This window comes from Camelina sativa, chromosome 16 (genome assembly GCF_030686135.1).
Source record: "Camelina sativa cultivar CO46 ecotype springtype chromosome 16, ASM3068613v1".
NCBI classification, from domain to species: Eukaryota; Viridiplantae; Streptophyta; class Magnoliopsida; order Brassicales; family Brassicaceae; genus Camelina; species Camelina sativa.
Window position 1 is genome coordinate 2216430 of NC_141895.1, and position 18183 is coordinate 2234612.

The window sequence follows — 18183 nt, forward strand, 5'->3', positions numbered from 1 at the left end:
AAAAGAAAATAGAACATAATCTATAATATGTATGATATGATTGTTAAAGAATCTAGTTAAACCATTTTGTTTCCCACGAATGTATAAGTCCTCGGAAGAATTTTCATGATTCTAGATGGTGGTTAGTAGTTGCCAACGTCTTCAAAGGAAAAAGAATAGAGAGAGAGAGACTTGGAAAAAGTTGGTACCGTTATCGCCAACGAAATCTAGTTGAACCATTCATATTCATTCGTCCAGGTTTACTAAACCAGAGAATACCAAACAAAACCAGCTAAACCGTACTAAACTGATGTGACATACACACACAACAGAAGTCACACTCACAATTGGTCGTATGTGAGTTTATCATGAGCATTAAATAAAAGAATCAAAAGAATATCCATCCATTTATCATTTTTATTCATTACAGAAAAAGAATTATTCTTTATTTTCTGAGATAGAAAAAAAGATAACGAAATATGAGATTTCCATAAAACAAACATAAGAAAAATACCAACCACAACAACCTTTCCCATGATCTGACCCAAATAGATAAAAAAGAAAAATAGAAAAATCATCAAAATTGCCATTACGACAAAAAAGGAAACAAAACAAAACAATAAAATAATAATAATAAAAAGGCTGAAAGTTTTCTGAAGTCTGGCAAAAATTTTAATATTAGAAGAGAGAGAGAGAGAGAGATGCGACAGTAAACATAAGAAAAGACGACCAAACAAAAACGTGATCAGCGACGACGGCCACGAAGACGGCGAATATTACGGCGTACGACGAGTACTTACGATTGACAGACATTTCACGGCGGCTGAGATTTCAGCTTCTCCGATCCGGTCCTCTGTTTTGTGTGTATAAATCATGGTGATCGCGGCTGCTGCTTCTTCTTTCTCTCTCGGTACGTAACTTCACCAATTTTTGAGATCTCTCTCTCTTCCTTCTGGTTTCCTCTTTTGTTGTTCATTGACTAATCTGAAGTTGGTTGTAGAAGATACAGTGCATGGCTGAGAGAGAGAGAGACGAATTAAATTAACCCTTCTTCTCATTAAAGGCTAAAAAGCATTCCTTTTGGCTCTGATTGATGCAAAACTCGTTTCTTTTTTCTTTTCTTTTTTGATTGGTTCTTGAGAGCTCGATCGTGAATTCGTTTTCTGGGGTTAATCTCTGGCTTCTCTAATTGTTTTCTTCAAATCTTTTTATTATTTCCCTTAATCCTTGACTTTTTTTTTGGCGTTTAGCCTTCTCTGCTTTGAATTTAACAAGAAGAAGAAGACCTGGGAATTTTTATTTCTGTGTCAAGTTTTGTTTTTTTTTTGTTTTGTTTTGTTTGTTGTTGGGGAAATCAGATGTTAATGTCATTAATTAGAGATCTTTAAATCTGATCATTTAACACTTCAAAGTTCTCTTCTTTTTGAAATTTCCATCTGTTTTTAATTTCTGTAAATTTGGTGGCGGCATTGAACATTCTTTGTGTGTCTTCTTCATTAGGAGGTCCATCTCATTGCCATCAACCTTACGCGGATGAGTTCTCTTCCTCCATGCCTTACAAAAGAAACGACAGCACAAGAAGTCGTGTTTTTGATAGATGTTGCTCTGCGAATCTCTCTGTTTTAAGGTATTAGTTTTAGTAACACGTATATGTATATGTATGTCTATTGATGTCTGTGCAGATGGCCAATTTTGTTGATTATCTGATTTATCTCTAATGTGTTTTTTTTATTGAATCTTATTATCATCTTCCTGATTGTTATTGTGTTTTCACCTATTCAGTTCCAGATGCAAGATTCCTTTTTTTGGATCAGCATTTCATGTTTCATCCGGTGGCCATGACCTTGGCCTCACAAAAGTTTCTGTTGCTGCTGATTATTCTGATTCGGTTCCTGATTCATCTTTCTACGGCTATCATCCTCTAGAAGATTTGAAGCCGTCCAAAAGAGTGCAGGAGACAAAACTCTCTCCTGCTGAAGTAGCAAGGACTACTGTCGAGGTTTTTCATATTAAATAGAAGAATGTGGGGTTTTGCTATTTTGAGTTTGCATATGAAGATCATGGTTTCCCTTGTTTACTTGTAGGCTAACAGCAGTGCTGTACTGGTATTTCCTGGAGCTATTCATTGTGAACCACACGATCATACTTCATGGTCCGAATTTAAGTATGTCATTGATGAGTATGGAGGTTAGTCTTAAATTTACCACTCGATATTTTTGATATCTTTCATTCACTTTCTTTGTCACCAGCTTCTTTGTCTTTTCCTGTTTAGATATCTTTTTCGAAATTCCTGATGATGAGAACATCTTAGAAGATCCTGGAGCTAGTAATCCAGTGGTAAGCGTGTCATTGATCAACTAGAATGTCACGTATATGTACAGAATTGATAACATTTATTAGTTTGGTAGAAGCACAACGTCCAACACCTATTGATTGGAGTTTACATCACATACTTGTAGAAAGCCTTTTTTGGAATGGATGTCCCACGATACGAAAACACACGGATCCATGAGGAATATAACATTTCGGACATTGGTAATCTTGACCAAATTATTTTTGATGACCATTATTTTGAGGTAGGTTGAAGCTATTTGCACTCTCTTAGTTTTCTTGCAAAACATGTAAAGTCTCTTGTCTTATTAACAACTGTCTTTTCTGATCTACTTTTGAATTTGAGTAGATTATGGATTCTGAAGCTAGAGATATTCCGGTCGATTGGGGAATGCCTGATACCTCCAACGCAGTTCATCCTATTTATTTTGCCAAACACCTGTCCAAGGTTATATATCTATACAATCTGCAATAGCATGATGAAAAAAACCTTTTAAAATGACATATTTAAAAGAGTTCGCTCACTTGATTATGTCTATAAATTTGGATCGTTGCAACAGTTACCGAACCGAACCCTCTGGTATTGCATTATATTTGATACATACTGGTCTTGCATTGCATTGACTATGTCGCTGAGTTGGTATCTCTTGTCTTTGCAATCATGCAGGCCATTAGCATGGACTATGACCGGAAAATGGACTATCCGTCTAATGGTGTATCCATACTCGGATGCCTTAGGCCCGCTTTCCTTGACGAGGAATCCGATATAAGAAGATTATTTACTTCGGAAGATAGAGATAGCTATAGCTGGGAGGTTCAAGGTCCTTTCACATTTTCTTGACCTCAAAAAGCTGTTGTTGATTTTGTGCTTGTGAGTAGTTCTATTTCACATCTTCAATTCTCTCCCTTTGGATATATCTTCAGGTGATGATAACCCAAGCAGTAGTTTAAGACGTGATGATAGCGATATGAGTTCAAGTCTATATAGATTAGAGATTGTGGGAATAGAGTTTCTCTCCCTCTATGGAGCAGAGGTATGTTTTTGCCTTGGTCTGTTTCTCTTTCCCATTTTCCCTTGAATAATTTTCAGGTCATTTGGATGAAGAAAAAAGCTTTTCAAAATATTGGTAGCATATAATATATATAGCTGCTTTGCGATCATAGACTTACATGCGACCTGTCAGTGTTTCATTTTATTTTCCCACGGTCTCACACTGTTCGTTGATGTCTAGATTCTTTGACTATTTTCAGTCTTATATAAGTTTGCAAGATTTTCAAGATGCCGAACCAGATATCTTAGTGCACTCTACTTCTGCAATCATAGAGCGCTTCAACAACAGGGGAAGTAACTCCAGCATTGCCCTGAAAGCTCTCTGCAAAAAGAAGGGTCTTCATGCAGAGGTATTGTATCCAAGTCTCTAACTATAATCTGCAATACGACTAATCTCTAACTTAGCTACCACATTTTCTAACCCAGTCTGCTACTTTGCGGTTATCTCATGCAGGAAGCTAACCTGATCAGTGTTGATAGTCTTGGTATGGACGTGAGAGTTTTCGCAGGTGCACAAGTCCAAACTCACCGTTTCCCTTTCAAAACCAGGGTGAGAGGATTCTCAGACTAAAACATCAAACAAAGATGCACCTTTTTGCAACAAGAAACAGAATTATAAAGAAATTGATATGCTAATACTTCTCTCATCATTGTTTGTGATAGGCTACAACAGAAATGGCAGCAGAGAAGAAGATCCACCAGCTACTGTTCCCTCGCTCGCGCAGAAGGAAGCTGAAGTCTCATGACGAGAGTTTGAATGATGCATATCGTTAAAAACCCGGTACTGATTATAGTCACGAAACCAAGAAACGAGTAAACAGAGAAGGAGCTGTTTAGCCACTGGATATGTCTGGTACTTGCACGAGTTCTTTGCTCTGACGTTTGTGTACATAACGATGAGCTTTCAAATCACCGTACTAGAGCTGTGTGGAGATGTAGCCTCTTACGTTGTAGTAGTGAGTAAAATAAATTAAACCAAGAATAAAGAGAAGTTGATACAATTGAAGTAACTTCTAGAATACGTCCAATGTTGTTCTCACGAGGTAAATCTTCATTCGTTTTTACAATTAAGATCAAATAAATCCCTTTTTCTCTTTGTTGTACCAAATTGTTACAGATTGGTTACAGATAAATTTGTAACTTTTCTCTACTCGTAAGTTCCTTTGTTTTTTCTGGAAGCAATAATCTATTAATCTCACAGTCGATGACATAGAGAAAATCCGCTGTGGTTAGGATCCCGGATCACCATCCTCGTCGACCAACTTTTTCCACTCAGCCTCCTCGTCAATCGCTTCTCCACTTCTGTTGTGTTCCTCAAGATCTTTCTCCTTACTGAGAAAGATTGAAAATAGGAAAAAATGGTGAAGAATAAGTCCATTGATGGTTTGTTTATTGTACTTGATGAAGGCATGTGTGCAGAACAGATATTGTACTAGCTTGAAGAAAGATTAGAAAAGGCTATACATTGAGTATATGATCAGTCCTATAGCTGTAGTAGCAAATGTCAAGAAGTATAGCCAATCCACCTGACATTAACATACATACATGACCATGGATCTCATCAGCTGGTTTCTACGGACAGAAAACGTAAAAGTTTCCTTATAATATAAGGTAAGCTATAACCTTCTCATGGTATGCGAAAATGCGTATCAAAACTAACCACATGTCTGCCGTGAGCAACGAGAGGTTGAACATTGTTGAACCATTAGTCTGAAAAGTCCCATTGCAAAAAATGTTACAGTCTCAGAGACATAGGCATGCAAATCAAAGAGTGATGCTGGAGATTTTAATCATATGGTTTCAACTTTGTCTCATACCTTGAGTAAGACCGGGACTAATGAGTAGAACAGAAACGCTGTGAGTGCAAATCTAAGGAAAGGATAAACCTGAAACGGCAAAAAAATTTGGTTTGCAGAAATTGGAAGGCTAAGGGATATAGCAAGAAACTTACAGCTCCAGTTGACCAGTGAATAGCTGTGAGCTCACTACGTTCAAATATGCTTCTATGGACAAGTCAAGGAATAACCACAGCTGAATTATGAATTTTCTTGAGATGAGTCTAAGAAACAGAATACTCTTAGTCTTGTGGTCTAAAGGATACATCTGAATGGCACTAATAATGGCACCAAAAAATCCCATAAAGGTCATCAACTCAACTGTGTCTCCTCCTATAACCAAGGAACAATAAATTTACATTTGCGCGATATAACAACATCTTCTTGTTTGTGGACTTGCTTACCTCAGTGGCATTACTGACAGCATATAAGGTTGCCCCAGCTATGACAAGAAAGTCTCCTTTGATAGGATTACTTCCTCCTGAAATTACCATCATTAAAATGCTATAATCGATGAACCTGCAGTTAAGAAGACTGACTCAAGAATCAGTTTCAAAACCATTACCAGCTCGATCCCCTGCATGAACATCAGAGAAAACTACCATAACAACACCAACAATACAGATAACCACACCACTGATCTTCATCAATCTGTATTTTGTTTTCAGGAAAACCCAAGTCAAGACCAAAACGCAAGGGATCGCCCAGCAGTCCAGTAGCATGACACTTGTCAATGATGTGTACTGATAAGCCTTCACCACTGTAAAAGCAAAGCAATGGATTTTTTATTTCCTAGTTTCATAGTCATAGTCATCACAAAGAAGAATAATTACAGAGTACTTGTCAAGGGTTAAAAGCCAGAAAAACTTGACATAAGAAGAGCTTTATCAGCTAGAACACTCACCAAGAAAATTCGCCTCCACATCAACTAAAGCGAGGAAATAGTAATACCATTTCACCTACAATTTCGCATATAATATGTTAGCAATACTTGCTAGTTAGACTATATATAGACACTTTTGTTTGGCACACATTGCTTTTGGAACTCAACACAGAGTTAGAGACCAATGTTTTCAAGAAGAGATATACAATACTGACCTTAATTTCGGGTCTTCGATACAGCATAATACCTCCATAGATGACTGCCAGTAACACATAATTTAGGAATGTTTGTGATGTTGGAACATTGATCCCTATTCACAAGTTCTCAAACAGATCATGAAAGTTGCAGGGGTAATGGTAATAGATCCTCAAAGCATAAGCTTAAAACTGAAGAATCTTGAACCTTTCCTGGCGAGCTCAGAAGATGTAAAACCATTAGAAGTAGAAAGAAGTGAGAGGAGCTGTCCCAAACCAAGACCAATGAAAGTCTTCTTGGTCCTAATCTCCTTGAAATTGGCACCCATCACCATTTTTCTCTCTCTTCTTTTAACCCTCCTTGGTAGAAGCAGAGGTTTCTGCGATTTGAAATTACGGTGAATGTAATGGATCAGAGAGGAGAGAGCGTAGGGAGGAGACTTTTAAATTCTACATTCAATGATGAGTGCTGTGTCTCCTTTGTGAGCTGTTGCCTTATTTTATTCTCAGTTTAATTGGAACAGTTTTTGCCTTCTTGGGATTGAGATAGTAATTTATTTATACAATGTTATAGGTGATATATAGTATTTATATCTTTACAAGTCAACTGGTGACAAACAAAGACCATTTGAAACATCATATTACTATTAGTCTATTAATCTGCATCAAATACTTAAAGCCATAATTTTCTTTACAATTACCAAATTTTGGGAGAGAAATATACAAACTTGTCTCCACCCAAATAGTTTGTCACAGCCAATGACATAGATACATAAAAACCTGAGGGCTTTGATTAGCTATAGGCACAGAGTTAGGTTTCAGGTGGAAGCAACTATAAGTCTGGTGCGAAGTGACTCACCATCCTCCTCATCGAGAAACATTCTTTGTTCCTCTTCATCTTTCTCTTTCCTGAAAATATCAACAAAGGGGTATAAACAATTAAAGGGTGAAGAATACTGCTCTCCATGTATTGTATACCACGGGTGCAGAACAAATATTGTTCTTGAAGAAAGACTAAACAAGACTGTACATTGAGTATATGATCAGTCCAATAGCTGTAGTAGCAAATGCCAAGAAATAGAGCCAATCAACCTGACGTTTAACATACATACATAACCATTTTGATCTCATCAGCTGGTTTCTACAGACAGAAAATGTAAAAGAGTTTTCTTGATGTTTGATACAAAAAATATGAGCAGACCTTCTCGTGGTAACCAAAAGTGCGGATCAAAACAGCCCACATGTCTGATGTGAGATACGAGAGGTTGAACATTGTTGCTCCATTGGTCTGAGAAGATCATGTTCAAAAGATGGTTATATATATATATATATATTCAGAGACACTGTCATGGAAATGAGAGTGTTTGATCATATGGTTTCAGTTTTGTCTCATACCTGAATTAAGACTGCGACTAATGAATAAAGGAGAAATAACGCAAGAGCGACTCCAAGGTAAAGTAAAATCTGGAACCACAAAAATTACAAAAAGGATTTTAAGAAAATAATCCTTTGGTTTGCAGAGATTAAAACGGAAATGGGTATCGCAAGTGTGGCAGCATGCTTACCGTCTCAGTTGACCAGTGAATCTCTTTGAGCACACCACGTTCCAATATGCTTCTATGGCCAAGTCAAGGAATATTCATATAGGTTTAAAAAACATAAAGAAGTATTGGTCTTGTTGTCTGAAGGATACATCTGTACCGCAGCAACAATTGTGCCAAAAGTTCCCAAAAAGGCTAATAGTTCAATCATGTCTCCATTCTTCACAAAGAACTCCTACAAAAGAGAAACAAGGAATTCAAGTACACTAACTTTTTTAAAGTATCGTTTCGAGATATAATAACATAACTTCTTCTTTTTAAGTATGTGATTAGAGACTTTGTTACCTCACCGACATCACAGGCAGCAGACAAGGTTGTTCCAGCTAAAACAAGAAGATCTCCTTTAACAGGATTACTTCCACCTAAAAGCCACCATATACATTTGCTTGAATCAAGTTTCTTGGGCCAATATGTGAGTTTTTAACTTGCAGGCTTGAAGCCATTGTAAATGAAAAAAGGGACCATTACCAGCTCGATCCCCTGCATGGACGTCTGAGAAGACTACCATGACAACACCAAGAAAACAGATGACAACGCCACTGATCTTCATCATTCTGTATTTTGTTTTCAAGAAAACCCAAGTCAAGACCATAACGCAAGGGATCGCCCAGCAGTCCAGTAGCATGACACTTGTCAGTGATGTGTACTGATAAGCCTTCACCACTGTAACGAAATAACATTGTCATGAAAATGCAGGATCAGAAACAAAAGAAGATTTTTTTTCTCACCGAGAAAGTTTCCCTCCACATCAACAAAAGCAAGGAGTAAACAGTGATACCACTTCACCTACAACAATTTGTGGATTGAAGATGTTAGCAATATTTGCTAGTTATAAGATTACTCTGTTTTGGTACTCAATATTAAAACCTTGAAGTACAAACTCTCATTAAATTTCATATAAAATATACAAAACTCACACTCGAAAGATCATTAATTCACACCCAAGAGGAAGAAGCAAACATTGAATCTAAAGTTTCCAAGAAGAGAAGATCATCAGAATACATTACTGACTTTAATTCCGGGTCTTCGATACAGCATGATACCTCCATAGACGATTGCAAGTGAAAGATAACCCATGAACGACTGTGTTGTTGGAGCATTTATCCCTATAATATAAAAGTTTTCAAATTTTTGTATATATATGAAATGTATTAAAGAAAAGAAAAAAAAAATGGTGAAACCTTTTCTGGTAACCTCAGACGCTGCAAACGAAAGAAATGTAGAGAGAAGCGAGATGATCTGTCCTAATCCAAGTCCAATCAGAGTCTTCTTCGCATTCATCTCATTGAAACTGAAACACACCATAACTGGTTTCTTCCTTCAATCCAACAATCCCGTGAAACCAAACTTTAACTGCAGAGGAGAGAGAAAAGTCATGGGGAGACTTTAATGAGTTTTGTCGTCGTAATAAATCATTGACTTTAATGGATTTGTCGGCAACTACATGACGTTTGTATACAATGATGAGCTTTCAAGTGACCATTATAGAGTTCTGTGGAGGAGATGCACTGTTTGTAGAATAACCAGTGTATGTGACCACAGTAGAACATCTTACATTCTAGTAGTAAGTTAAGAACAACTAAAGCAAGGAGGAGATCCTATATCAGTATATCTTATTTTTGATAAATTTGAACAACTAAAGCAAGGTACGTGTATGTGTATGCAACCATATGACCACAATAGAACATCTTACATTCTAGTAGTAAGTTAAGAACAACTAAAAGCAAGGAGGAAAGCCTAGAATACATTTGAAGGAACTCCTATATCTTATTTTTGTGTTTACAATTAAATTAAGAACAACTAAAGCAAGGAGGAGATCCCACAATAAGACCACTTGGCCTACAAATATATTTGGCAATAGCAATACTCGTTACTCGTTGGTTAGACGAATACCACTTGACTTTCAATGCTCATTCTCACTACAGTTTATGTTTTCCTTATAAACTAGACAAAAACTCACACAAGACACTCCAATGATCACTGATTACCCAAGACAAGAGGAAAACAGTATAACACAGAGTGAAAGAAACTTCAAAATACTGACTTGCATTGTGGATCTTCGATAGACGATAGCCAGTAACACATAACCCAGAAAAGACTGTGATGTTGGAGCATTAATCCATATAAAAGGTTTCAAATTTGCGTAAAGTCAATCAATGTTTTAAAAAAAAAATGGGTTGGCTTGGAATTTGGAAAAAAGGTGAAACCTTTTCTGGCGAACTCAGACGCAGTAAAGCTGATATAAGTAGAGTGAAGCTAGAGGATCTGTCCCAAAAAAGTCCAATTAGAGTATTCTTCGTCTTATTCCCATTGAAATTGAAACATCATGAAAGCTGCTGGGGGGTAATGGTAATAAATCCTCAAAGCATAAACCAAAAAATGAAGAGAATCTTGAACCTTTTCTGGCGAGCTCAGAAGATGTAAAACCATTAGAAGTAGAAAGAAGTGAGCGAAGCTGTCCCAAACCAAGACCAATCAAAGTCTTTTTGGTCCTAATCTCCATAAAATAGGGACCCATCACCATTTGCTCTCTTCTTTTAAACTCTCCTTGTTAGAAGAAGCAGAGATTCTCCGGTGTGAAATTACGGTGTGTCTCAATGGAAACAAACACCATTTGAAACATCATATTTTAGCACTCAAACTAATCTGCATCAAATATATTATAATATTCAAAGCCATATTTTTCTTTACAATTACCAAATTTGGGAGAGAACTATACAAGCTTGTCTGCCCCCAAAAGTTTCTGCTTCGGAAAAAAATAATCTTATATGTCAAAGCCAATGGCATAGATAAATAAAACCCTGAGGCTTTGTCGCTTTGATTAGCTATCGGTACAGAGTTATGTTTCAGGTGGAAGCAACTATAAGGCTGCTGCGAAGTGACTCACCATCTTCCTCATCGAGAAACATTCTTTGTTCCTCTTCATCTTTCTCTTTCCTGAAAATATCAACAAAGGGGTATAAACAATTAATGGGTGCAGAACAAATATTGTTCTTGAAGAAAGACTAAACAAGACTGTACATTGAGTATATGATCAGTCCAATAGCTGTAGTAGGAAATGCCAAGAAGTAGAGCCAATCAACCTGACATTTAACATACATGCATAACCATTTTATCTCATCAGCTGGTTTCTGCGGACAGAAAATGTAAGAGAGTTTTCTTGATGTTTGATGCAAAAAACAAGCAGACCTTCTCGCGGTAACCAAAAGTGCGGATCAAAACAGCCCACATGTCTGATGTGAGCAACGAGAGGTTGAACATTGTTGCCCCATTGGTCTGAGAAGGTCATGTTCAAAATATGGTTATATATTCAGAGACATTGGCATGGAAATGAGAGTGTTTGATCATATGGTTTCAGTTTTGTCTCATACCTGAATTAAGACTGCGACTAATGAATAAAAGAGAAATAACGCAAGTGCTAGTCCAAGGTAAAGTAAAATCTGGAACCACAAAAATTACAAAAAGGATTTTAAGAAAATAATCCTTTGGTTTGCAGAGATTAAAACGGAAATGGGTATCGCAAGTGTGGCAGCATGCTTACCGTCTCAGTTGACCAGTGAGTCGCTTTGAGCACACCACGTTCCAATATGCTTCTATGGCCAAGTCAAGGAATATTCGTTTATGTTTAAGAAACATAAAAAGTATCGGTCTTGTTGTTTGAAGGATACATCTGTACGGCAGTAACAATTGTGCCAAAAATTCCCAAAAAGGCCAATACCTCAATCATGTCTGTATTATTCACAAGGAACTCCTATAAAAGAGAAACAAGGTGAGTAGAATTCAAGTACACTAAATTTTGGTATTTTTTGAAAGTACCATAACATCAAAAAAAAAGTATGTGATTAGAGACTTTCTTACCTCACTGACATTACAGGCAGCAGACAAGGTTGTTCCAGCTAAAACAAGAAGATCTCCTTTAACAGGATTACTTCCACCTAAAAGCCACCATATATATATATATATCCTTGAATCAAGTTTCTTGGGCCAATATGTGAGTATTTACTTGCAGGCTTGAAGACATGGTAGATGAAAAAAGGGAAAGAGAACTAAACCATTACCAGCTCGATCCCCTGCATGGACGTCTGAGAAGACTGCCATGACAACACCAACAATACAGATAACCACACCACTGATCTTCATCAGTCTGTATTTTGTTTTCAGGAAAACCCAAGTCAAGACCAAAACGCAAGGGATCGCCCAGCAGTCCAGTAGCATGACGCTCGTCATTGATGTGTATTGATAAGCCTTCACCACTGTAACGAATTTACATTGTCATGAAAACGCAGGATGAGAGCTCAAGCCAAAGAATGGGACAAAAGAAGAGTTTTTTTTTTCTTTTCTCACCGAGAAAGTTTGCCTCAACATCAACAAAAGCAAGGAGTAAATAGTTATACCACTTCGCCTACAACAATTTGTGGATTGAAGATGTTAGCAACATTTGCTAGTTAGAGAACATTATATAAGACTACTCTGTTTTGGCACTCAATATGAACCCTTTCAAACAAACACTCTCATTACAATTTGTTGTTTCCGTATAAAATATACAAAACTCACACTCGAAAGATCATTAATTCACCCAAGAGGAAGCAACAGTGAAATGTAAAGTTTCCAAGAAGAAAAGATCATCAATACATTACTGACTTTAATTGCGGGTCTTCGATACAGCATGATACCTCCATAGACGATAGCAAGTGAAAGATAACCCATGAACGACTGCGATGTTGGAGCATTAATACCTATAAAGGTTTCAACTTTGTGTATATATGAAATGTATTAATGAAAATATGGGTTTTATAGAAAAAGGTAAAACCTTTTCTGGTGATCTCAGACGCTGCAAACGAAAGAAATGTAGAGAGAAGCGAGATGATCTGTCCTAATCCAAGTCCAATCAGAGTCTTCTTCGTCTTCATCTCATTGAGACTGAAACACACCATTACTGGTTTCTTCCTTCAATCCCACAATTATCCCGTGAAACCAAACTCTAGCTGCAGAGGAGAGAGAAAAGTCATGGGGAGTCTTTAATTAGTTTTGTCGTTGTAAGACTCGTAACCAATCATTGAATTTGCAACGCATTATTGGATTAAGATAAATCTGTCGGCAACTACATGGCCAATTGACCATAATAGAGCTCTGTGGAGATGCACTGTTTGTAGAATAACCAGGGTATGTGACCATAATAGAACATCTTACAATTTAGTAGGAAGTTAAATAAATAGCCTACAAGTTAATACATTTTTAAGTAACTACTATATCTTATTTTTGTGTTTACAGGTGAATTAAGATCAAACAAAGCCTTTTTTTACAGTCACCAATTGTTATAAATGACTACTAACTTGTCTCTCCTCCACGTACAAGTTTCTTTATCTTTACAGCCAATGACATATACAACAACAACAAAACTCAGGCTTTGGGTTCAGGTGGGAGCACCTATAAGGCTGTCTCGAAGTGATTCACCATCCTCTGCATCGAACTCCTTCCTCTGCTCACTTACCCCTTCTCCATCTCTTTGCTCCTCCTGATCTTTCTCCTTCCTGAGAAATGCGAATATCAAGAAATGGGTAACAGATATTGGAGAGCAGAACAGATCTTGGAGTTGAAGAAAGATGTCAAAAGACTGTACATTGAATATATGATTAGTCCAACAGCTGTCGTAGCAAATGCCAAGTAATAGAGCCAATCGACCTAGCATATATAGCCAACATGATCACATACACTGGTTTTCTGCTGACAGAAATGTAAGTGTGTCATATGATGTTCAATATACAAAGTGAGCTAACCTTCTCATGGTAAGCGAAAATGCGGATCAAAACCGCCCACATGTCTGATGTGAGCAACGAGAGGTTGAACATTGTTGCACCATAGGTCTGAGAAGATCATGTTCAAAAAGTGGTTATATATTCAGAGACATAGGCATGGAAAAGAGAGTGTTTGATCATATGGTTTCAGTTTTGTGTCATACCTGAATTAAGACTGCGACTAATGAATAAAAGAGAAATAACGCAAGTGCGAGTCCAAGGTAAAGTAAAATCTGGAACCACAAAATTTAAGGTATAAAATGAGTTTTAGAAAAGAAATAAATATCGCAAGTGTGGCAGCATGCTTACCGCCTCAGTTGACCAGTGAGTCGCTTTGAGCACACCACGTTCCAATATGCTTCTATGGCCAAGTCAAGGAAAATATTCAAATACGTTTATGAAACATATTCATATAGGTTTATGAAACACAAAAAGTATTGGTCTTGTTGTTTGAAGGATACATCTGTACGGCACCTACAATTGCGCCAAAAATTCCCAAAAAGGCCAATAGCTCAATCATGTCTGCATTCTTCACAAGGAACTCCTATAAAAGAGAAATAAGGAATTACAAGTACACTAAAATTTGGTACTACATTTTTGAAAGTAGCGTTTTAGCGATATAATAACATAATTTCTTTTTAAGTATGTGGATTAGAGACGTTCGTACCTCACTGACATTACAGACAGCATACAAGGTTGCTCCAGCCAAAACAAGAAGATCTCCTTTAACAGGATTACTTCCACCTAAAAGCCACCATATATATGCTTGAGTCAAGTTTTTCTTGGGCCAATATGTGAGTGTTTACTTGCAGGCTTGAAGCCATGGTAAATGAGAACAGGGAAAGAGAACTAATGATTTACACCATTACCAGCTCGATCCCCTGCATGGACGTCTGAGAAGACTACCATGACAACACCAACAATACAGATAACCACACCACTGATCTTCATCAGTCTGTATTTTGTATTCAGGAAAACCCAAGTCAAGACCAAAACGCAAGGGATCGCCCAGCAGTCCAGTAGCATGACGCTCGTCATTGATGTGTACTGATAAGCCTTCACCACTGTAACGAAGTTACATTGTCATGAAAACGCTCAAGCCAAAGAATGGGACAAAAGAAGAGTTTTTTTTTTTTTTTCTCACCGAGAAAGTTTGCCTCAACATCAACAAAAGCAAGGAGTAAATAGTTATACCACTTCGCCTACAACCATTTGTGCATTGAAGACGTTAGCAACGCTTTCTAGTTAGAGAACATTAGATTATAGTTTTGTTGTTTCCCTATAAAATATACAAAACTCACACTCCAAAGATCATAAATCCACCCAAGAGGAAGAAGCAATAACTACAGAGTGAAATCTAAATTTTCAAGAAGAGAAGATCATCAATACTGACTTTAATTGCGGGTCTTCGATACAGCATGATGCCTCCATAGACGATTGCAAGTGAAAGATAACCCAAGAACGACTGTGATGTTGAAGCATTAATACCTATAAAAGGTTTCAAATATGTGTATATATGAAAAAGGTATTAAAGAAAAGATGGGTTTTAAAAAATAGGTGAAACCTTTTCTGGTGATCTCAGACGCTGAAAACGCAATAAAAGTAGAGAGAAGGGAGATGATCTGTCCTAATCCAAGTCCAATCAAAGTCTTCTTTGTCTTCATTTCATTGAAATTGAAACACACCATTACTGATTTCTTCCTTCAATCCCACAATTATCCCGTGAAACCAAACTCTAGCTGCAGAGGAGAGAGAAAAGTCATGGGGAGTCTTTAATTTTTATATATATATTCTACAACAAACATGGAGTTTAACCAATCATTGATTTTACAACGCATAATTGCTTTAAGATGGATCTGTCGGCAACTACATGACGTTTGTATACAAATACAATGATGAGCTTTCAAGTGACCATGATAGAGCTCTGTGGAGATGCACCGTTTGTAGAATAGCCAGTGCATATGACTATAGTAGAACATCTTAGTAGTAAGTTAAATAAATAGCCTAGAAGTTGATACATTTGAAGTAACTCCTATATCTTATTTTGTGTTTACAATTAAATTTAGATCAAATAAGGCCTTTTTTTACAGTTACCAATTGTTATATATTACTATCTTCTCTCTCCACCTACAAGTTTCTTTCTCTTTACAGCCAATGACATAGACAACAACTATAAAACTCAGGCTTTGGGTTCAGGTGGGAGCACCTATAAGGCTGCCTCGAAGTGATTCACCATCCTCTGCATAGAACACCTTCTTCCTCTGCTCACTTACCACTTCTCCATCTCTTTGTTCCTCCTGATCTTTCTCCTTCCTGAGAAATGAGAGCATCAACGAGGGGTGTGAAGAATACTGATGATCTCCGGAGAGCAGAACAGATCTTGGAGTTGAAGAAAGATGAGAAAAAGACTGTACATTGAATATATGATTAGTCCAACAGCTGTCGTAGCAAATGCCAAGTAATAGAGCCAATCGACCTAGCATATATAGCCAACATGATCACATACACTGGTTTTCTGCTGACAGAAATGTAAGTGTGTCATATGATGTTCAATATACAAAGTGAGCTAACCTTCTCATGGTAAGCGAAAATGCGGATCAAAACCGCCCACATGTCTGATGTGAGTAACGAGAGGGTGAACATTGCTGAACCATTCGCCTGAGAAGACCATATTTTTTAAAAAAATGTTATACGTATCAGAGGCATGGAAATAAACGGACAAATTGACATGAATTCAGAGAGTGAAGGAGGTCATTGCGTGGTTTTAGTTTTGTCTGATACCTTGAGTAAGACTGTGAGTAACGAGTAGAAGAGAAACACCCCCAGTGCAATTCCAAGGAAAGGCAAAACCTGAAACCACAAAAGCGTAGAAACTTTTAAGTTGGTACTGCTAAAAGAAAAAGTCTTTAGTTTACAGAGATTGAAAGGAAATTGGATATCTCTAATGTTGCAGTAAACTTACAGCCCCAGTTGACCACTGAATAGCTTTGAGTGCATCACGTTCAAATATGCTTCTATGGACAAGTCAAGGGATATCCTCTTTGAAAGTATATAAGTTTAAGAACCATAAAAGTTGTTTGAAGGATACATCTGAACGGCACAATATATTATTGCGCCAAAAAGGCCCACAAAGGACATGAGTTCAACTCTGTCAGCATTCTTCACTAGGAACTCCTATAACAGAGGAACATGGAGACTAGAATTACAACTTTACAAGTACAGTTAATTTCATCAATGGCGATATCTTAAAGTGTTTGTAGTATGTGACTAGGGACTTGCTTACCTAGCTGACATTACTGACAGCATACAAGGTTGCTCCAGCTATAACAAGAAAATCTCCTTTGACAGGATTATTTCCACCTGAAAGCCACCATAATATGCTTAAATTCAGTTTCTCAGGACAATATGTTAACTTGCAGGCTTGGGAAGAGTGAAGGCATTGTAAGAAAACAAGAGAAAGAGAACTAATGAATCGGATATAAAACCGTTACCAGCTCTCGATCCCCTGCATGGACGTCTGAGAAGACTACCATGACAACACCAACAATACAGATAACCACACCACTGCTCTTCATCAATCTGTATTTTGTTTTCAGGAAAACCCAAGTCAAGACCAAAACGCAAGGGATCGCCCAGCAGTCCAGTAGCATGACACTCGTCATGTATGTGTTCTGATAAGCCTTTACCACTGTAAAACCAAAGCAATGGAGTTATGATTCAAAATCTCATCATTGTACTAATACTCACCACAAAAGAGTCAAATGACAGATTACTTTTTCTGCAGCCTCGGCTGGGCAAAGCTTGAGCAACATTAAGGGCAACAGAGACAACATGAGGTAAAGAAGAAATCTTTCAGTGAGGATACTCACCGAGAAAGTTGCCCTCCACATCAACTAAAGCAAGGAGGAGATAATAATACCACTTGGCCTACAAATGTATTTGGCATTAATTAGCAATACTCATTATTTGAGAATTCGGGAAGAAGATATATAAATCAATGGAGATGGGGAGCTTTTCGAGAAGACAACGAAGTGTCTCTCTGTCTGTATCAGAAGAATTGGATTTATCTGATACAGATGATGATTGTTTTGACTTTTTGAGTTATGAGAAAAAGATAAACAAAGAGTGAGAGTCCTGAAGAAGAGACTCGACTCGAGAGGTCCTCCACAATCTACTAAAGCCAAACAAAAAAGACATAACGTGAAACGCGTGGGAAAGTAGAAATAATAAACTCGTAGTATTTTTTTCTTCAATCTTGATGGGCTTTATATCGGGCTTTGTTAGCCTCTACACGAATTTAAAAGCCTCAGACGTAAATTAACTAATGGAGTATTAAACATGGAGATATTATTATATTAAAAAATTAAAATTGGATATTTTTAGACGCCAAACTGACCATTTTTTTTTTTTTTTTTTTGAAAATAATGAAAATGTTTGGTTTTTAGCATTTGCGTTAGCCATCAAAAAAAATGTTTTCATTTAAATTTGTAATTTGAGTGACCATATATATATAT

The 18183-nt window shown here is 37.1% G+C and overlaps 6 protein-coding genes across 27 annotated transcripts; 1 reads left to right on the forward strand and 5 right to left on the reverse strand.

Moving 5' to 3' along the window:
• Positions 1-504: 504 nt before the first annotated feature.
• LOC104749410 (uncharacterized protein At3g49140) lies at positions 505-4511 on the forward strand. The gene is made up of 12 exons (XM_087491033.1): positions 505-889; positions 1480-1606; positions 1762-1978; positions 2064-2166; positions 2252-2316; positions 2439-2555; positions 2660-2758; positions 2978-3131; positions 3235-3344; positions 3562-3711; positions 3816-3911; positions 4025-4511. The coding sequence occupies exons 1-12, from the start codon at positions 853-855 to the stop codon at positions 4133-4135; spliced, it is 1386 nt and encodes a 461-aa protein (XP_087347159.1). The 5' UTR covers positions 505-852; the 3' UTR covers positions 4136-4511.
• On the reverse strand, positions 4363-6756 carry LOC104753262 (uncharacterized). 6 transcript variants are annotated; one of them, XR_015584237.1, is made up of 11 exons: positions 6482-6756; positions 6295-6389; positions 6101-6155; positions 5762-5956; positions 5601-5677; positions 5463-5529; positions 5313-5364; positions 5179-5247; positions 4985-5071; positions 4826-4887; positions 4363-4693 (listed from the first exon to the last, which is right to left on the reverse strand). XR_015584237.1 is itself a non-coding variant. In XM_087491052.1 (11 exons), exons 1-11 carry the CDS (start codon positions 6606-6608, stop codon positions 4591-4593), a joined length of 1005 nt encoding a protein of 334 aa, XP_087347178.1. In that variant the 5' UTR covers positions 6609-6752; the 3' UTR covers positions 4363-4590. The 6 variants fall into 6 exon arrangements, 5 of the variants coding, with proteins under 5 accessions (XP_087347178.1, XP_087347176.1, XP_087347177.1 ...); XM_087491052.1 differs by having other exon boundaries at positions 5463-5544; positions 5600-5677; positions 6482-6752; XM_087491050.1 differs by having other exon boundaries at positions 6482-6746.
• A 144-nt stretch (positions 6757-6900) lies between these two features.
• Positions 6901-10353, reverse strand: LOC104749414 (uncharacterized). 12 transcript variants are annotated; one of them, XM_019238254.2, is made up of 13 exons: positions 10272-10353; positions 10082-10139; positions 9056-9227; positions 8886-8980; positions 8603-8660; positions 8343-8537; positions 8160-8236; positions 7967-8049; positions 7839-7890; positions 7669-7737; positions 7475-7561; positions 7304-7365; positions 6901-7182 (listed from the first exon to the last, which is right to left on the reverse strand). In XM_019238254.2, exons 3-13 carry the CDS (start codon positions 9177-9179, stop codon positions 7092-7094), a joined length of 993 nt encoding a protein of 330 aa, XP_019093799.1. In that variant the 5' UTR covers positions 9180-9227; positions 10082-10139; positions 10272-10353; the 3' UTR covers positions 6901-7091. The 12 variants fall into 12 exon arrangements, with proteins under 12 accessions (XP_019093799.1, XP_019093800.1, XP_087347166.1 ...); XM_019238255.2 differs by lacking the exon at positions 7304-7365; XM_087491040.1 differs by lacking the exons at positions 10082-10139; positions 10272-10353 and having other exon boundaries at positions 8343-8428; positions 8886-8957; positions 9056-9667.
• Positions 10354-10487: 134 nt separating this feature from the next.
• On the reverse strand, positions 10488-12863 carry LOC104749413 (uncharacterized). Of its 4 annotated transcripts, none has more exons than XM_087491044.1 (12): positions 12685-12858; positions 12516-12610; positions 12219-12276; positions 11933-12127; positions 11733-11809; positions 11543-11625; positions 11416-11467; positions 11246-11314; positions 11064-11150; positions 10896-10957; positions 10762-10811; positions 10488-10520 (listed from the first exon to the last, which is right to left on the reverse strand). In XM_087491044.1, the coding sequence occupies exons 1-12, from the start codon at positions 12806-12808 to the stop codon at positions 10516-10518; spliced, it is 957 nt and encodes a 318-aa protein (XP_087347170.1). In that variant the 5' UTR covers positions 12809-12858; the 3' UTR covers positions 10488-10515. The 4 variants fall into 4 exon arrangements, with proteins under 4 accessions (XP_087347170.1, XP_087347173.1, XP_087347172.1 ...); XM_087491047.1 differs by having other exon boundaries at positions 12507-12587; positions 12685-12825; XM_087491046.1 differs by having other exon boundaries at positions 10502-10617; positions 12516-12587; positions 12685-12863.
• Positions 12746-15554, reverse strand: LOC104749412 (uncharacterized). 2 transcript variants are annotated; one of them, XM_087491034.1, is made up of 12 exons: positions 15234-15463; positions 15063-15157; positions 14814-14871; positions 14539-14733; positions 14337-14413; positions 14131-14213; positions 13979-14030; positions 13834-13902; positions 13652-13738; positions 13495-13556; positions 13302-13405; positions 12746-12859 (listed from the first exon to the last, which is right to left on the reverse strand). In XM_087491034.1, the coding sequence occupies exons 1-12, from the start codon at positions 15355-15357 to the stop codon at positions 12786-12788; spliced, it is 1080 nt and encodes a 359-aa protein (XP_087347160.1). In that variant the 5' UTR covers positions 15358-15463; the 3' UTR covers positions 12746-12785. The 2 variants fall into 2 exon arrangements, with proteins under 2 accessions (XP_087347160.1, XP_010469342.2); XM_010471040.3 differs by lacking the exon at positions 12746-12859 and having other exon boundaries at positions 13107-13405; positions 15234-15554.
• A 130-nt stretch (positions 15555-15684) lies between these two features.
• Positions 15685-17222, reverse strand: LOC104749411 (uncharacterized). Of its 2 annotated transcripts, XM_087491055.1 has the most exons (8): positions 17161-17222; positions 16953-17029; positions 16758-16843; positions 16632-16683; positions 16451-16519; positions 16241-16327; positions 16084-16145; positions 15685-15982 (listed from the first exon to the last, which is right to left on the reverse strand). In XM_087491055.1, exons 3-8 carry the CDS (start codon positions 16805-16807, stop codon positions 15862-15864), a joined length of 441 nt encoding a protein of 146 aa, XP_087347181.1. In that variant the 5' UTR covers positions 16808-16843; positions 16953-17029; positions 17161-17222; the 3' UTR covers positions 15685-15861. The 2 variants fall into 2 exon arrangements, with proteins under 2 accessions (XP_087347181.1, XP_087347180.1); XM_087491054.1 differs by lacking the exon at positions 16084-16145 and having other exon boundaries at positions 15685-16077.
• Between the last annotated feature and the right edge of the window lie 961 nt (positions 17223-18183).

Excerpts from the sequence above, each read along its gene's own strand:
- LOC104749411 (XM_087491054.1), bottom strand. The coding sequence starts at position 16,807 with ATGTCCTTTGTGGGCCTTTTTGGCGCAATAATATATTGTGCCGTTCAG. Across the intron at positions 16,684-16,757 it reads ATATATTGTGCCGTTCAGAT|AAGCATATTTGAACGTGATG; the intron begins GTATCCTTCAAA and ends ACTTGTCCATAG. Across the intron at positions 16,520-16,631 it reads TTCAGTGGTCAACTGGGGCT|GTTTTGCCTTTCCTTGGAAT; the intron begins GTAAGTTTACTG and ends TTGTGGTTTCAG.
- LOC104749413 (XM_087491044.1), bottom strand. The coding sequence starts at position 12,808 with ATGGTGTGTTTCAGTCTCAATGAGATGAAGACGAAGAAGACTCTGATT. Across the intron at positions 12,611-12,684 it reads GTCTGAGATCACCAGAAAAG|GTATTAATGCTCCAACATCG; the intron begins GTTTTACCTTTT and ends AAACCTTTATAG. Across the intron at positions 11,315-11,415 it reads CTCACTGGTCAACTGAGACG|ATTTTACTTTACCTTGGACT; the intron begins GTAAGCATGCTG and ends TTGTGGTTCCAG.
- LOC104753262 (XM_087491052.1), bottom strand. The coding sequence starts at position 6,608 with ATGGTGATGGGTGCCAATTTCAAGGAGATTAGGACCAAGAAGACTTTC. Across the intron at positions 5,678-5,761 it reads TCATGCAGGGGATCGAGCTG|GAGGAAGTAATCCTATCAAA; the intron begins GTAATGGTTTTG and ends TGGTAATTTCAG. Across the intron at positions 4,694-4,825 it reads GGACTGATCATATACTCAAT|TAAGGAGAAAGATCTTGAGG; the intron begins GTATAGCCTTTT and ends AATCTTTCTCAG.
- LOC104749414 (XM_019238254.2), bottom strand. The coding sequence starts at position 9,179 with ATGGTGTGTTTCAGTTTCAATGAGATGAATGCGAAGAAGACTCTGATT. Across the intron at positions 8,538-8,602 it reads TGTGGAGGGAAACTTTCTCG|TGGTGAAGGCTTATCAGTAC; the intron begins GTGAGAAAAAAA and ends ATTTCGTTACAG. Across the intron at positions 7,366-7,474 it reads CTTTTGGTTACCACGAGAAG|GTTGATTGGCTCTATTTCTT; the intron begins GTCTGCTCATAT and ends GTTAAACGTCAG.
- LOC104749410 (XM_087491033.1), top strand. The coding sequence starts at position 853 with ATGGTGATCGCGGCTGCTGCTTCTTCTTTCTCTCTCG. Across the intron at positions 2,556-2,659 it reads TTGATGACCATTATTTTGAG|ATTATGGATTCTGAAGCTAG; the intron begins GTAGGTTGAAGC and ends GAATTTGAGTAG. Across the intron at positions 3,132-3,234 it reads CTATAGCTGGGAGGTTCAAG|GTGATGATAACCCAAGCAGT; the intron begins GTCCTTTCACAT and ends ATATATCTTCAG.
- LOC104749412 (XM_087491034.1), bottom strand. The coding sequence starts at position 15,357 with ATGGTGTGTTTCAATTTCAATGAAATGAAGACAAAGAAGACTTTGATT. Across the intron at positions 14,031-14,130 it reads ATTGTAGGTGCCGTACAGAT|AAGCATATTGGAACGTGGTG; the intron begins GTATCCTTCAAA and ends ACTTGGCCATAG. Across the intron at positions 13,903-13,978 it reads CTCACTGGTCAACTGAGGCG|ATTTTACTTTACCTTGGACT; the intron begins GTAAGCATGCTG and ends TTGTGGTTCCAG.